We start from the raw sequence: 15,817 nt of genomic DNA, 5'->3' as shown, positions 1-15,817 counted from the left end.
CCTGGTAGGCTATAGTCCATGGAGTTCCAAAGAGTCGAACCCGACTTCACTTTCACTTTCAAACTGATGGCTTTATTTATTTTGCCTTTCTAAAACCCTTTAATTTGGCTCCAATGGAAATGATTTTTTTTTTTTGTCCCTACCTACGTGAAAGTGTAGTTAATATTTAATTAGAGCATGTTATTACAATAATGAGTATGACTTGCATAAATGAATCTGGGAATGAACACTTGACTCCCACACAACACTTGGGGGAGTATGAGGAGTGAAAAATGGTAGCCTACTAGCTCCAATTCTTCATCCACCAGGCTATGGGATCACTACTTACATTTTAAAAAGCAAACAGTGAGTGTCTATTAATCCATAAAGTCAGTTTAAGGGTAGGGTAGTCAAATGAGTTCTTAGAGTTCATTCAAACTTTTGCAATATAACTAAGAAATTGACAAAAGCAATTATCTTAAGAAAATGTTTGTTAAGAAAGAGGTTTTAAATATATTCTTTAATCACTTGCTTTTGTTTTTAGCCTTCAGGTAATCTAATATCAAAAGCAAGAAATAAAATTTAATGACTCATTTAAATCTCTCTGTAGTTGATTTAGCTACATATTAAAATTATTTATCTTTTTCCTTCCTGCTTATCTTCAAACACATAACTGCTTTCTGACATTGCTTTTATGCACCAGGCCTTCCTTGGGATTCAAATGTCAAAGCATAGCTATATGCCACATCAAAATCAAATTCAGTTTTCTTTGGTCCTCATACATGGAATACATCAAAGAGGAATAAGGGTGCTGTTGAATCTTAAAATGGTTAATTCAAGCTTGTCTTCCCCTTTTTCTCCTGGGAGGGTTATCTCCTCTGACATTTCTCTACTACATTTTCTTATTAAAAACAAGTTTTGTCCCTCTAGTACTTTATTTGTACTTAAAAGTAAAGCCACTCTGAGATCACTTCAGAGAGGCAACTGATTTGAACATGGGTTCACCTGGTGTGTAATATTTTAGGTCACTGAATTTATATATATATATTTTGCTACAATAGATGACTATGGTTTGAATGTTTAAGTATAAACAGGTAACTCCTCTCTGGATCCTTCTAGAAGAAACCAAATGGCTCTGGCAATGCAATTAAAGACCAAAGGGTTACCCGGGGTTAACTTGGGAGTCCAAGAATGTTTATACAAAGAGACATGCTTCTAACACCAAAAATGAATCAGATCTAGCCTGAGAAAACATGGCTTTCCATGAAACTACCAATAAATAATTTTGACTTCCCTTGTGGCTCAGAAGGCAAAGAATCAACCTGTAGTGCAGGAGACCCAGGTTCGATCCCTGGGTCAGGAAGATCCCCTGGAGGAGGGCATCACAACCCACTCCAATATTCTTGCCTGGAGAGTCCCATGGACAGAGGAACTTGGTGGGCTTATGGTCCATAGTGTCGCAAAGTCAGACATGACTAAAGCGATTTAGCATGCATGCAGTAATACATAATTTAGCTCAAAGGAGGAAAGAACACAGCCATTTGCAATATAAAATGGATGGGGTTCCAGATGGGGAGTAAACGGAGATAAGGTGAGAAGACAAAGCAGGTAACAGTAAGGAAACACAGTATGAATGTCATGTAAGAAAATTACGACTGGATTAGGTAACTAGTCTTTTTAGTATTTTTTATTTTGAGCTGGGGATCTGGTTTTAGGACCCTGAATACCTTCTATCCTATGGGTATTTTTGAAGGGGGTTTCCTAAAAAGAACTCTAGCTTCACACCAGGAAAATTGCTTGCTGGCTCCAGTTCTCAGGGAATGAATTCCAGCTGACCTGTTCTTTGCTGCTTTGAAGTCTGATGGGATCAGAGCCACAATGAAGTCAGACTTGAACAGGCGTGAAGTTCCGAATAATGTGAAGTTCATCTGAGAGACTTTCTGCCTCTTTTAAGCACTTTTGCATAATTACTATGAAGGGAAAGTAAGATATTCCTGGAAACCTACACTTTGCTAATAAGAATCTAATGATAGAAGACAAAACGCTTCCCAGTGTAATAGAAGCAGGAGCACAGCTCGACACCAGTCTGATTGACATGAACATTTGTAGAGACGAATGGAAGGCATGGTCAGGCTGGAAATCTATGAAAAGATGTCAGGCCCACTGGGTGGTGATTTGTAGGCAGCAATATCCAGGGGCAACAGAAAATCTGGCATAAATAGTGTCACTACAGAAACACCCATGTTTGTGAGACACACTTTCCTTTTTCCTATAGTGGAAATAATTTTTAGATATTTCAAGTCAAAGTTTTGATTTTATTTATCTTTCTGGTTCAGTTGATCAATGCTATTTTTCACAAAGAGGCGGGGCTGGGAGAATTTACCTCTGGACACTGGAATAGGGGAAAAAACAAAAGCAAAAACTAGCAGATTCAATTTTGTGGATTCAATTTTGTGAATTGGGGTTGAAAGAGCCCTGTCTTTGAGAACAAAAGAGAGGAACGTAGTCTTAGGACAGCATAAGGTCTGATCAATGACCTCCCTCCACTAGCATTAAAGTTCCAGGAGGAAAAGTTCCCCGAGTGAGCCTCAGTGAGTGCATATTGACTGAATGGATCGAGCAGAGACTTACAAATCCTCTGGCGGTGGTGGCCGGTGCCTCCCTTTCCACATTTGGGAACCTGATTTCTAAGAGGCCCATGTCAGCTTGAGTTGTACAGAGTAGATATGGAGCTGAGGCAGAGGGGGCCCTAAGATAGTCATCCCCACTCCCCACACCCACAGCCAGGCACACACCATCATTAATTTCAGCTTGTACACAGTTTGCGAAAGATCTCAAAATCCCTGAGTGGCCCAGTGGGGTATGTGAAAATGCTTGGATGGCCGGTAGACAAGATAAAGGACTCAGGAGAAGATCTTTGCCTGGAGAGGACACAGATCTTGAGAGACCAACCATCTTGGTTTACTCAGAACTATGGGGCTTTCTCTAGGTCAAAGACTCTCAATCCTGAAAGCAAGATGGTCCCTGGCAAACTGGGATGAGTTACCTTCTTACCCCAATCCCCAAACCTGAGCCCAGCACAAGCCAGGGCTGATCCCACAGCCAGAAGGAAGAACTGCAGGGCAGTGGGACTGGCTCCTAAAGACCAAACTGCCAGGGCACCCTCAGGGGAGGCCAGAAGGAGCCTGAGCAGAGCATGTGAGTGAAACCCACTCCTCTGCTGATGTGACATAAGTTGCCTGGGCCTGACCCAAAGCTAAATGGGAAGAGTCAAGGAGAACACATAAAATGGGATAGTAGCCCCAAATGGGAGCTTGGCTTTGACTAAGTTTGAATTACATATTGACTTTTTATATATAGATATAGATGGATATATAGATAGTTATTAGGGCACCTGAATGTATGTGTTCCAATTCTTTTTGCTGCTATACACTGGAAATGGGAGCTTATGAACAAATGAAGATCAATTTTAAAAAATAAAAAAAGATGCTACATGCATTCTTCATCTCAGGACTGTAAATCTCAAACTTGTTGTATAAAGTCATGACCGCCTTCTGAATTCTTGGTATTAATCTACTTATGCAATGTTCACCTTTCCGGCAGAATTAGCTTCGTCTTGAAGCATCTCACGCTGTATCTATCCAACTCTCATTAAAGTGCTCTTATAAAAAATCATATACTTATTCTTTCCTTTCAAGGAAAAGCAAATCAAACAAACTTGGTAGATATTCTGGAAAAGAACGCATTGGATTAAAAAATAAAAACTGGATCTGTGATTACGCCCTGCCATCCAAAAATAAAATGAAGACTTAATTACTAACTCAGAAATAGGATCCAGTCTACTCAGTTTCTCAAGGGGTAATTTTGTGGGCTGCACTTAATCCGCGATGTTTACTCTTCCTTTTCCGCTCTCTGTGCTATCCAGACATTTCCTGGTTTTGTTTCTTAATATATTTACATGGGAGGTTATAGAAAAGGTAAAGAAGACTCTAGTTAACTGCTTTTTCTACCAGATGCTGATTAACAATATGAATTTGCTTTGTCCTCTAAACAGCCATTTAGTCCCCAAGTTCCAATCTCTAAAGGACATCACTGGCATGCAGCTTAATACATCTGAAAATAAATGTAGCATCTTCTCTTTCAAAGTCATTTTCATAATTAGGAATTTGTTCCTCTATGTTCTGGTAAAATGATGGTATTGGTTGATTTTAGACATGGAGGATGAAGAAAGCACAGATGCTTTCAGCTCCGATAAAAGTAATATTTGACTCACGGTGATTTAAACAAACAATGGTTGCTTTTCTTCCAACACAAAAAGGAGGGAAAGTGGTTACGGACTCTGGTTCACTGGAGCTTGGAGCTGTATGATCAAGAAATGGTTTCTATATTTGAACAAGGACAATGGCGGGGGGCTGGTGTGGAACCTCTGTATTAGAAAAACAAACGCTTTCTCAGAACACTTTATCTGACTTCTGCTTACCTGTCATTAGCTAGGACCATGACACATCACTGCTGTGGATGACAAGGAAAATCTCTCTCTCTCTGGCAGCTAACCTATGAGGGTGATCTTAGGTTTGATACAGAAGTCACAGCTAGCAAAACAGTCTTTTCTGCGACTCAAAACAAAAATTTTGTCTAACCAGTCATGAACACCACCTACTTAAACTCAAACTATTTTCACACCAGCTTCTTCACACGATGTGTCCTGAATTAGAATTATAGATAAACAAACCAAATACGAGCTCTACAGGGATTCACAAATTCCACCTTATGGTGCAGCAACTCTTGTAGTTTAAAAATTATGGCCAATACCTGCCGGGACCCTCCTAGGACTTACTCAGGCCCCCAAACCTCTTTCCTCACTCGCTTCCTCCTCCACGTCATCTGAGATGCCCCTTGGTTCTCTTTTGGTTCTCCCTTGCAGGAGGAAGTGCATAAGGCTAACTTTAATAGGGATGTTTCTGAAGGCTTTTTTTGCTCAGATTTTCACACCCAGAAAGAGGATAGAGGGAAGTGGGTGGAGGACAAGAGTTGAGTCGGGTGCCTGGAGATGTTTGCCACAGAGAAGGAAAAATGCCAGGGCACTAGGAACAGATGATAGATGGTACTTGTGCAAGGAGAAGCAAGATTATCTGCTAGATACACTCTGGCAACTGATGGTTTGATGAAGTCCTCTTCCTTAAGAGCAGGGTCTCACTCAAAGGGTAAAGCTACAGGCTTCTGATGTTGGAAGAGGCTTCTTGTCCACTACCTACCCTCTCCCTTTCCAGTTCTACAGCTCTTTATGAAATACAGCTGAAGAAACCAGAGGTCTTCAATAGATAAATGTGATGATCTTATCAGATGCAGCATCTCATTGCTTAATCGGCAGTTATGTGCTTGTGAGATATGTGTATCCAACTGTCTTCTTGAAATGTCCACTTAGATGTCAACAGACCTCTCAACTCATGCCCAGCACTGAATTCCTGATTTTTCCTTCTGCCCCATGACTAATCTTCTCTATCACTAGCCTTCTCATCAGAGGACATGGTAACTCCTTCCTTCCAGTTGCTGTTATCAAATCATTTGGGGTTATGTCTTCTCTTCTTCTCATGGCTGGAATCTAGTCCATTAAAAAGCCCTCCACCGTCTCAGTGTACTCAGAACTGACCACATCACACTATCTCTTGTGCTAGCACCGTGGTCTAAGGACACAGCATCTCTCACCTGGATTACTATCACTGCCCCCCAGCTTCTACCCTTCCTCTTCCCACAGACAAGGGTTAGCCTTCAAAACTATAAGCTAAATTGTGCCACTGCTCTACTCAGAAACCTGCAGTGCCTCCCTACTTCTCTAAGAATAGAAGCCAGATCCTTACAATGACCTGTAGGTCTCCAGGACCTGACCTCTATGATTGCCTTGGCCTCTTCTGGGGGTCTGCTCCTTGTCCTTCCAAACCTGCCACCCAAGCCCCTTGCTGATCCTAGATGATGCCAGGCAGCCTTGTTTCATTGACTAGCCTTTTTTCCTGGAATGGTTTTTCTCCAAATTGGTGAATTCTTTTACCTTTTTCGGGCTTCCCAAGTGATGCAGTGGTAAACAATCCACCTGGTAAACAAGTAGAAAGTGAAGTCTCTCAGTCATGTCCAACTCTGCAACCCCATGGACTGTAGCCTACCAGGCTCCTTTGCCATGGGATTTTCCAGGCAAGAGTACTAGAGTGGGTTGCCACTTCCTTCTTCAGGGGATCTTCCTGACCCAGGGATTGAACCTGGGTCTCCCGCAAACAGGTAAATACAAGAGACCTGGGTTTGATCCTTGGGTCAGGAAGATCCCCTGGAGTAGAAAATGGCAACCCACTTCAATATTCTCACCTGGAAAATTCCATGGACAGAGAGCCTGGCAGGCTCTATGAGGTTGCAAAGAGTCGGAAAACGACAGAATGACTGAGTATACATGCATACTTCTTTCAGGTCTTGAACTCACGAATGAAGCTAACATTAATCAACCTATTTAAACTACAATCCAACACCAATCTCCTTAAAACGCCAGTCCTCCTTGATTAGCCCAACTTTTTTTTAAATGTTAATAGCACGTATTCCTACTAACTTACTATACTATTTATTTATCACAACTTTGCTTCCTCCCCTTCTCCCAGAATGCAAGCTTCACAAGTGCAAGGATCTTTGTTTTGGTCAATGATTTGCCCTAAGTGCCTAGAACAGTGCCTGGAACCATAGATGCACTCAGAAAACACTACTGAAAACATAATTCTGTAGCTTGGCATGCTTGCTCTCTCCTTGATTCAATGTCATGTTCAGAAAATAAACAAAACAAGGTGCATGTAAATCCACTCCCCCCTCCAAAAAAAAAGAAAAAAATTCAAACCATAGAATATTTCAGTATCACACACAGCAAAACTCCTTTAGAATAACCTTCCCAAATTATTTTCCTAAGTTCTACTCATAAAATCAATGCAGCTGCTCCTACAATCTCTAAACATTTTATAAAAATCACACTTGTGATTTCTATTTTTTATTCTGTTTTCAATTTTCCCTTTTTAAATTTTTTTTCAAAAATAGCTCTCAAATCAATCAAGCTGAAATCTGAAAGGATAAAAGTAAGAAAGAGCCAGTGTAGGGCTGCTTAAGGAGAATTTAGGTAGTCTGAAAAGAAAATGGTAGAAAGACAGTTGCAAAGTTTCAGTTAGTAAGGGTGTAAGACCAAACCAGAGATGAGCCAGAGATGTATCATTAAGAAGTAATGGATGGGTCAGAGCTGTGTGAAGACAAGGTAATGGCCCTGGTACTCTCATACGCGAAGAAAGATTAAGGGTGTGCTCAACAATGAGCACCTCGATGATTTGAATAAGGTGAATATAGTTCTGAATTCTACATGCAAAAACACAACACTTCTCAGATTAAGACAGAACTGTGCACATTTTAGGTGAAAAAGGAATCTGCTATTTCATACACTGTTAATTACTGTACAGAAATCACTGCCCTGGTAACCATTTCACTATATATGTTGTACACCTGAAGCTATAATATAATGATATAGGGCAATTATATCTTAAAAAAAAAGAAGTCAATGCCCTCAAAAAATAAGACAAGCAGAGAAGGTATTCAATAGTGGATTTAGGAAACTTGCGATGCATCAGAGGTGATTACTTCTGCATAGGCACTCTTCCAGGTTAGCACCCTGCAGGATAAGAAAGATGTGTTTCTTGTTCTGTCAGCTACAGGGCACTCAGCAACACAGACAGTGGCATGATGCCAGTTTGGCAAAAGAACACTTTGTATATTCCTGTACCTGCCCCAAACTGAAATTTGCATCCCTAGTCTACACTGTCTCTTGTGTTCTTCTCCTTACCAGGAGAGCCTGGTTCATTTACCAAAATCTCACCCATTCTTTTGGAGACATTTTAACTTCTAATATTGCCATGGGTGTACAACAGTGAAATCTCAAAACTTCACCCACACTTCCTCGGTAGCAAACAATTTAAACACAATTCCCAGGAAACATGCTGTTTAGAGTGAAATAACAGCATCACCATAAAACCTAGCCAGTTTACAAAAGCTAGATGAACTAACTTGGGTATTATTGACAGAAATTATTGTATCATTAAAGTTACTGACATAGAAAATGAACAAGGTACTAAAGTGACTCATATACTGTCTATTACTAAGAGGGAAAATCTTCCTGTATGGAAAATCATTATGAAAATTTATGAATACACAGAGAATATCAGAATATTTGTTCTTAGAACATGCATTTTTCAGTTTTTGTGATTATTACCACCACTTGCTTTAGGCAGAAATAACAACTATATCATTATTGATGGTTCAACATTTAGGAGTATATTTTTATTAAAATTGTTTGTTGCTCTGTTTAAGTATAAACTGTTTAGGCTATAAGTACCTATATTTGCATAAATGCAATAAAAATAAGCACTATGCTATGCCTTATTATAAACATATTAAAGCTTTAAAAAGTTACATTCTACAGACATCATAAACTCTAATTTATCATTCACATGAATACTACTTTATTAAGATTATATAAAGCAAGCTTATTTCATAATAGATGATATTTTTAAGATTCATTATATGTCTATACATGACTTCCCCAAGGATCTTCTATTAAATGAAGTAAGGTTAGAAGAGACTTAAGGTCTATATTTTATTGGGGACAGACTGAGACTTATGGAACTTTAGTTTTCAAAATATAAAATTAATTTTAAAAATTTCAGAATAAGATAATCTTCTTATAAAAGATTTGAAAATAGGATAGACCATCACCTAAATCCACCAGATTACATTCAACCCATAGTTAGATGTAGTTTGTTTATGGGAAATACATCTCAAAATGAAATATTTTCATGTTGTAATAAAAGGAACTTCTTAGACGTATCTTATGGTAGTATATGTAACGCTGCCATAATATTTCATATAAAAGTTGTATCTTTCCACCATGTAAGAGGTCAGCTAAGTTTTTATAAAAAGTCACCCCCCCCCAGATTTGCAAAAACTTATAAGGATGAGATCTTGTAATATTTTACTATGTCAATTTTATAAGAAGACTCAACTACACTAAATATCCTACTTCAGTAAATCCCCATATTGCCTGCCAATAATTTTCAACATTTATTTTCCTCTAAGAGGGGGCTTTTTATGGGATCATACACTGAGGATGAGTCATGATCAAGACAAAGAGAAGGGGGACATTTCTGCTGTGGGCATAGTTTATACGCATGCTGCTGCTGCTGCTAAGTCGCTTCAGTCATGTCTGACTCTGTGACCCCACAGACGGCAGCCCACCAGGCTCCCCTGTCCCTGTGATCCTCCAGGCAAGAATACTGGAGTGGGTTGCCATTTCCTTCTCCAATGCATGAAAGTGAAAAGTGAAAGTGAAGTTGTTCAGTCATGTCCGACTCCTAGCAACCCCATGGACTGCAGCCTACCAGGCTCCTCTGTCCATGGGATTTGCCAGGCAAGAGTACTGGAGTGGGTTGCCATTGCCTTCTCCAGTTTATATGCATAGTTTATTTAAAAATAAACTGAATTCCATTCCCAGCTGTCACTTGCAAAATTAGATGCAAAATGATCACATTCACCAAGGAGGGTTGAATGGATTAATATGACATCATAGACTGTCATATATAACCATGCCCTGATATAAACATCACTTCTAGTATCACAAATATATACCACAGGCATGGCCAATGGCTCCTGCCACCTTGCCCCATATAGAGTTATACGTTTCAGAGTTTAACTTGTCCTACAACAAAAATATGAATTTTGAAAGTTTGGCAATTTGAGGTAGGAAGACAAACCACTTACCTGTCTATGATGGCACACATGTCAATGCTGACATTCGCAAAACTTCCAGGCCTCCTTTGCGCCACTTCGGATAAATTTACAAGTTGATCATCCACTTGAATGAGCTGCATGCATCCTTGGAATGAAGGCTGAAGGACAGAGTGACTTGAGTTATTCATCTGGTTCAGATAACCTGTGAGAGAGAAAAAAATGGGAATGTTCAATTCTGTGTGCCGCATGCTTCACCAGAATTCCTCTGGGTGGTTTTCCCTGACCACAGCCATCGCATCCAACTGCTGTGTTTTGTTGATCCTACTCATGTTGTATTCAATGTGGAAGAATGAATTCTTTTGAGAAAATGGTATTATTTCAGGGGAGGGTGCGAGGGTTGAACCTAGGTGAATGTTTGTCTCTGGGGCCTAACATCCTTCATATTTTCTCTTTTGACATCTTTTTCACCGTGTCAGATCTCTCTGTCCCTCCGTTCATTGCTATACTTCCTCATCTGACTCTGTCTTCAGAGATCAGGATGTACAATTTTAGACCTTTCTGAACTATCCAACCATCTTTCTTTTATAGCTTCAATATTTACTTCTGTTTTCTTAATTTCTTGGAGGCCTGTTATTCAGATGTCAAGAAGTTAAAACTTACTGTTATCAACTAAGGTCGGCTTCTTTTATGGATTAATATCTAATTCAATCCAAAGAGATATTTGCATTACAATTAATTTCTCAATTTATAAAACCCAAAGAAACATAAAAAGATAAATTTAGATATAAGGGTCAGTCACCCTTCTCTGAATATCCATCTCAGGTAAGGTACCTAATATGATATAATAGGGAGCAAAAGTGATAAGAAGTAAAACTAAAATTTTTAAAGGATGAATAACAAGGCAAGAAGAGAAAATTTCTATGAGGATTAGAAAGTATTGGTTCTATTATGGAGTAGAACATGCATATGCCAAGGCTGAGATTAGAAACTTTTTCAAAATTTTATTGCAAAGTAACTTTAAAATAGCATCAAAAATCAATTGCCTTATGCCTTTTCAATAGAAAAAATTGTAATACATGTTATGCATAAAAAACCTGTGGGACATATGGAATAAATCTTCTTGATCCCATTAAATATCTCCACAAAGTCCCCCAAAGCTACTTTTCATATTGTCCCCATACAAAATTCACCTACCAGAGCAAATTTAAATGGTAGTATTTTTCTGCTTAAAAATATCAAGTTACTGACAATCTTTTCCATCTAATATTATATTTACTGCAAAAAAAATAATTTATACAAAGTGGGTTGGTATCAAATGAAGTGAAAGTCACTAAGTCGTGTCCAGCTCTTTGAAACCCCATGGACTATACAGTCCATGGAATTCTCCAGGCCAGAATACTGGAGTGGGTAGCCTTTTCCTTCTCCAGGGGATCTTCCCAACCCAGGGATCGAACCCAGGTGTCCTGCATCGCAGGCAGATTCTTTACCAGCTGAGACACTGTATAGTCCATGGGATTGGAAAGAGTTGGACACGACTGAGCGACTTTGGTATCAAGATGTGCCATTAATTGGATAAAAGGGAATTTTCAATAAAAACTTTTTCAGAAATTGCCCATTAAGTGATTTTTTTAAATGTCCTATTTTGTTTGACTAGTAACAGTGTTTTAAAGCAAAAGAAATTTCCCTTTAATAATGGGTTACATAGTTAAAACCTAATGATAATCAATTGATTCCTCTTTAAGGATTAATCACAGAAGTGTACACAATCATTTTCTATCAACACAGTACTAAGTAAAAATAAGGTTATATGTAAGTAAATTTCTTGAGTTAAAAATACATATAAGGCTCTATTTCAATGTCAAACATATGGTATTCTTTTTTTTTTCTTCTTTCTTTTCTGAGTCACTTTCCCCCCCCCCATTTGCACTGACTTAATCCCCTTCAAAAATTGCTGATCTTAGCTAAATTGTCTATGTAGACTAACTGTATGCATACATATGATTTTCAGTCTGTCTAATCAAGATAAAATTGAATGGGGTTTAATGTCTAAACTTAGCAGAGAATAAACATCCAGCTGTAACTTTATTGACTATTATTAACAAGATGATCACTTGATTCTGGTTTTTGAACACTTGAAGTCTCTAAATATCCACACTCGCTTTGAAGTATTCCAAAACGGGTAGATGTATTGCGAGAACAAGATCTTCTCTGAAGCGAGGCAGCTGCATAACACACAGATCACAATGGAATGGGTATATTTAAGTTCATAAAACAAGACTTCTTCAGTTACTCATAACAATGTCATTTACTCCTGGTGAATTTTGGAGTTTGAAGTCATCAAGTCCTTTCGTTTTCCTACATGAGATACATTCTAGGAGAAAATATTTATAGTACAAATTTCTACATGTCCATTAAAATGTAGCCATGAAGATTTATGGCTCTTGAAGAGGTTGTCAGTAATGGCTGAAAGAAAGGTGAGGAAACGGTGTTCTCAGAAATGGAATAAACCTGGATCCTTAGTATGTTGCAGTGAAAAGTTCAGCAACACTGTGATAATATTGAAAGGAAAACACTGCACTTAATGAACTTTATCATCTAGCTGAAGATATTTCTGTGCATTGTATTCTGGCACCTTCTTTCTGTTTATAGGGGAAAAGAAGAGAGAAAAACTGTTAAATATGAGGAAGCCAGGTCTTAATGGATTTGAACATAAAATATTTTCTTAAACTTCAGTCTCTCCAGATGTTGAACAATGCAAAAATTAAGAAATCTCTTCAAGGCAAATTTCAACTACCAGGAAAACATGATCTAAAGATGATAATGAGGTGTGACTATAAAATCCATATTAAGACCTCCAACATATATTAGATAATGCTTCCAAGAACCATTCATTCAGACAAAAGAATCTCTATGTAGCTTAGTGGTGTGTCTTACTGAGCCCCTTATTTAAACAATGAAGATTCTAAAAATAATCTTCTTCAGCATATTAGCAGAAGCCCAATGTAAAAAAACAAAACAAAAAACTTATCTTTATGAAAGTGTGGATAAGGCTTTTGTTTAATGGAGTAAAGCTTAATTACATTTATAGGTATCCTACAAGTTTTTAAGAGAACTATACTAGAACATTGACCACTCCCTTATAGTTGGCAATGGGTTAAAGATGCTGTCTCTGATACTGGAAATTCCTGATACTCTAACCCATTCCCCCCTCCTTGAAATGAAGGACAGCATATAATTTATTTTCTGTATTAGTTCCCTTTATGTCAAATATAATTTCAGTAAAAATCCTAAAGCAATAGTATCTGTGATTCTTTCAATGACTACCCTAAAGTTCAGGATTTAACATTGTAGATTAATATCAGGGTTGTTTGGAGAAAAAAAAATGCATCTGGGATACTGAGGGTCAGAAATGAAGATATAAAATGGATAGAGGGTCAAACTTAATTAAAATTTGCTGTTATTATAAAAATTATATATAGTAAGAAAGTAAAGTAATTTGTTTCAGCTTAGAGCTTAAATTTATTATATCTATGGATTTGAAATAAAAAATGTAATGTTTATATATTGATTGTCATTATTGGGTTCTATGATCTGACAATATGTTGTAACACCCACAGTGAATTTTAACTGTGTCATTATCAATTGCATCTATCAGTGAGCTGGGCCATTGTTACCTTACTGGTATGTCTGAAATTGCCATTTAAATCTTAGCATATAAAACTTTTATACCTGATTTGAAGCTCAACATTTTGCTATTCTTATTGACAAAACAAACATGTGCATTTTCACAGTTTTAAAATTTTAACTCAGATATACATTAGTGAAAAATATGCTGGTATTTGTTTTGACATTGAAATGCCAATTTAACTTTTAAATTATAACGTTAACTTGATGGAACAAAAAACCAAACAATAGGCAACAAGGCTGAATATTTTACATGTCTGGAAGTACACACATACAAGATGACTCTTTACACTTATTTTAAAGTAGGGATGTTTAGGAGGCTGAGAGAGGCTAGTGAAATGCTGTAAAGATCCTCAAAACCATTTAGTGTCTTCCTTTCAGTACAATCTTGTGCAAAATTTCTACTAATCTCTACTGTTTACCAAATCTTTCTAAATAATTCACCCTGGTGGACGTTGGGGCCAAACAAGCAGTGTGTTAGACTGAGCCAGGAGTGAGCCCAGTGGTGGCTAATGTCTGCAGACAGCCAAACACACACCCACCTGGCATGGCCAGGAGACTGACTGCAATACAGATTGATGGAGCGAGCAAATAAATATATTGAAGATAGTGGGAGCCAGGAAAGGAGGGTACAAATGAAAAGTGGGAGATCTTGAGTGGGTCCTATGGGTTTAGATTGGAATTTATAGTGTGCACTTGTGGTTTTCGGTATATACAGATAGATATAGAAATAAATCTAGATGGAACTGTGTATATGGTCAACATACAGGCGGTTCCTACTATCCACTGAAGATGATCCGCAGAAGGATTACACCCAGAAGCAATCAGTGTCTTCTTTGTTAGTGCCCTAATTAAATGCTGCTGCTGCTAAGTCGCTTCAGTCGTGTCGGACTCTGTGCGGCCCCATAGACGGCAGCCCACCAGGCTCCCCCGTCCCTGGGATTCTCCAGGCAAGAGTACTGGAGTGGGTTGCCATTTTCTTCTCCAATGCATGGAAGTGAAAAGTGAAAGTGAAGTCGTTCAGTTGTGTCTGACTCCTAGTGACCCCATGGACAGCAGCCCACAAGGCTCCTCCATCCATGGGATTTTCCAGGCAAGAGTACTGGAGTGGGAATTAAATGCTAAAAGATGTCTATTCTTAACCTCCTCAAAAAAATCTGAATCACTTTGATATAAGCTGGAAACTAATACAACTATAATTAGAAAAAAAAAAAAAAGCTGTCTATTCTTGCTCACTATGCTTCAGCCATCCCATTCTCTTGTCTGTGCTTCAGAAAAACCAAGCCCGTTCTACCTGGAATTTTCTTCCTCTTTGCATTTTTCATGGCTGACTTATGATTCAGGTCAGTTCAAATATCACCTTCTGAGAGGTGACCACTTCAAAAACCATGGTACTTAAAATTATTCTATCCATTTTCTCATTCAAGTTCCTCAGCAACTTATTTCTTGTCATAGAATCTGTCACAATTTGTATTTATCTGAATTGGTTTATTTACTTACATGTGTGTGTGGTTCTGAATGTGTCTTTTTTCTCTTTGGTGTAATAGTTTCATGACATCAATTGTATTGTCTTATTTCTCTATGAATTAATAAAGTATTTGTTGAGAAAACCCCACATATGATAAAAAAATTACCAACCTACTTATATTAAAACAAGCTATGGGATACATGGGAGATGATCAAGATGCAAAGTGTCTTGATCACTTTGCATCCCAAGATACAAAGTATTTGGAAATAAATTACTTTTCAACAGATTGAAGCTCCACTTTATAACAATATAATCTCCATTTTAAGACTTTTATGGGTCCTTCTATACTTGTTAAGTGAATGATCAAGTGAGGGAATATGTTTGAATTTTTATCCTGGAATGAGGTGATATCTGGAGAAGGCAATGGCACCCCACTCCAGTACTCTTGCCTGGAAAATCCCACGGATGGAGGTGCCTGGTAGGCTGCAGTCCATGGGGTTGCTAAGAGTCGGACACGACTGAGCGACTTCATTTTCACTTTTCACTTTCATGCATTGGAGAAGGAAATGGCAACCCACTCCAGTGTTCTTGCCTGGAGAATCCCAGGGATGGGGGAGCCTGGTGGGCTGCCGTCTATGGCACCTTCACTTCCTTCAAGGCTCTATTTCAGTCACCTTATCAGAGAGGCTTTCTCTGATCACCAGTTAAATAACATTCTCCCATCCCTTTGGGATAAGATATCCGCTTATCGGATTCATCATCACATTGCATACTATATGTTTGTTTATTGTTTTCACTCTTTGTACTGGAATATAAACTCCTAGATCTCTTACATAGTAGAGGCTCAACTATTGTCTATTGAATGAACAAAAAAGCGTTGAAGAATTTTGAGCA

At 38.2% G+C, this 15,817-nt stretch overlaps 1 protein-coding gene across 1 annotated transcript in view; it reads right to left on the bottom strand.

Annotated features, from left to right (window-relative positions):
* Positions 1-9,729: 9,729 nt before the first annotated feature.
* Positions 9,730-15,817, bottom strand: part of LOC129658456 (contactin-associated protein-like 2) — an 836,688-nt gene continuing 830,600 nt past the window's right edge. The window contains exons 10-11 of the mRNA XM_055589413.1: positions 9,802-9,973; positions 9,730-9,739 (exon numbers count right to left, since the gene is read on the bottom strand). Of these exons, the coding sequence (XP_055445388.1) occupies positions 9,730-9,739; positions 9,802-9,973 (182 nt within the window). The remainder of the gene's footprint in view (positions 9,740-9,801; positions 9,974-15,817) is intronic.

Source organism: Bubalus kerabau, chromosome 8, assembly GCF_029407905.1.
Source record: "Bubalus kerabau isolate K-KA32 ecotype Philippines breed swamp buffalo chromosome 8, PCC_UOA_SB_1v2, whole genome shotgun sequence".
NCBI classification, from domain to species: Eukaryota; Metazoa; Chordata; class Mammalia; order Artiodactyla; family Bovidae; genus Bubalus; species Bubalus kerabau.
This window is presented reverse-complemented; position numbering and strand designations above follow the sequence as displayed.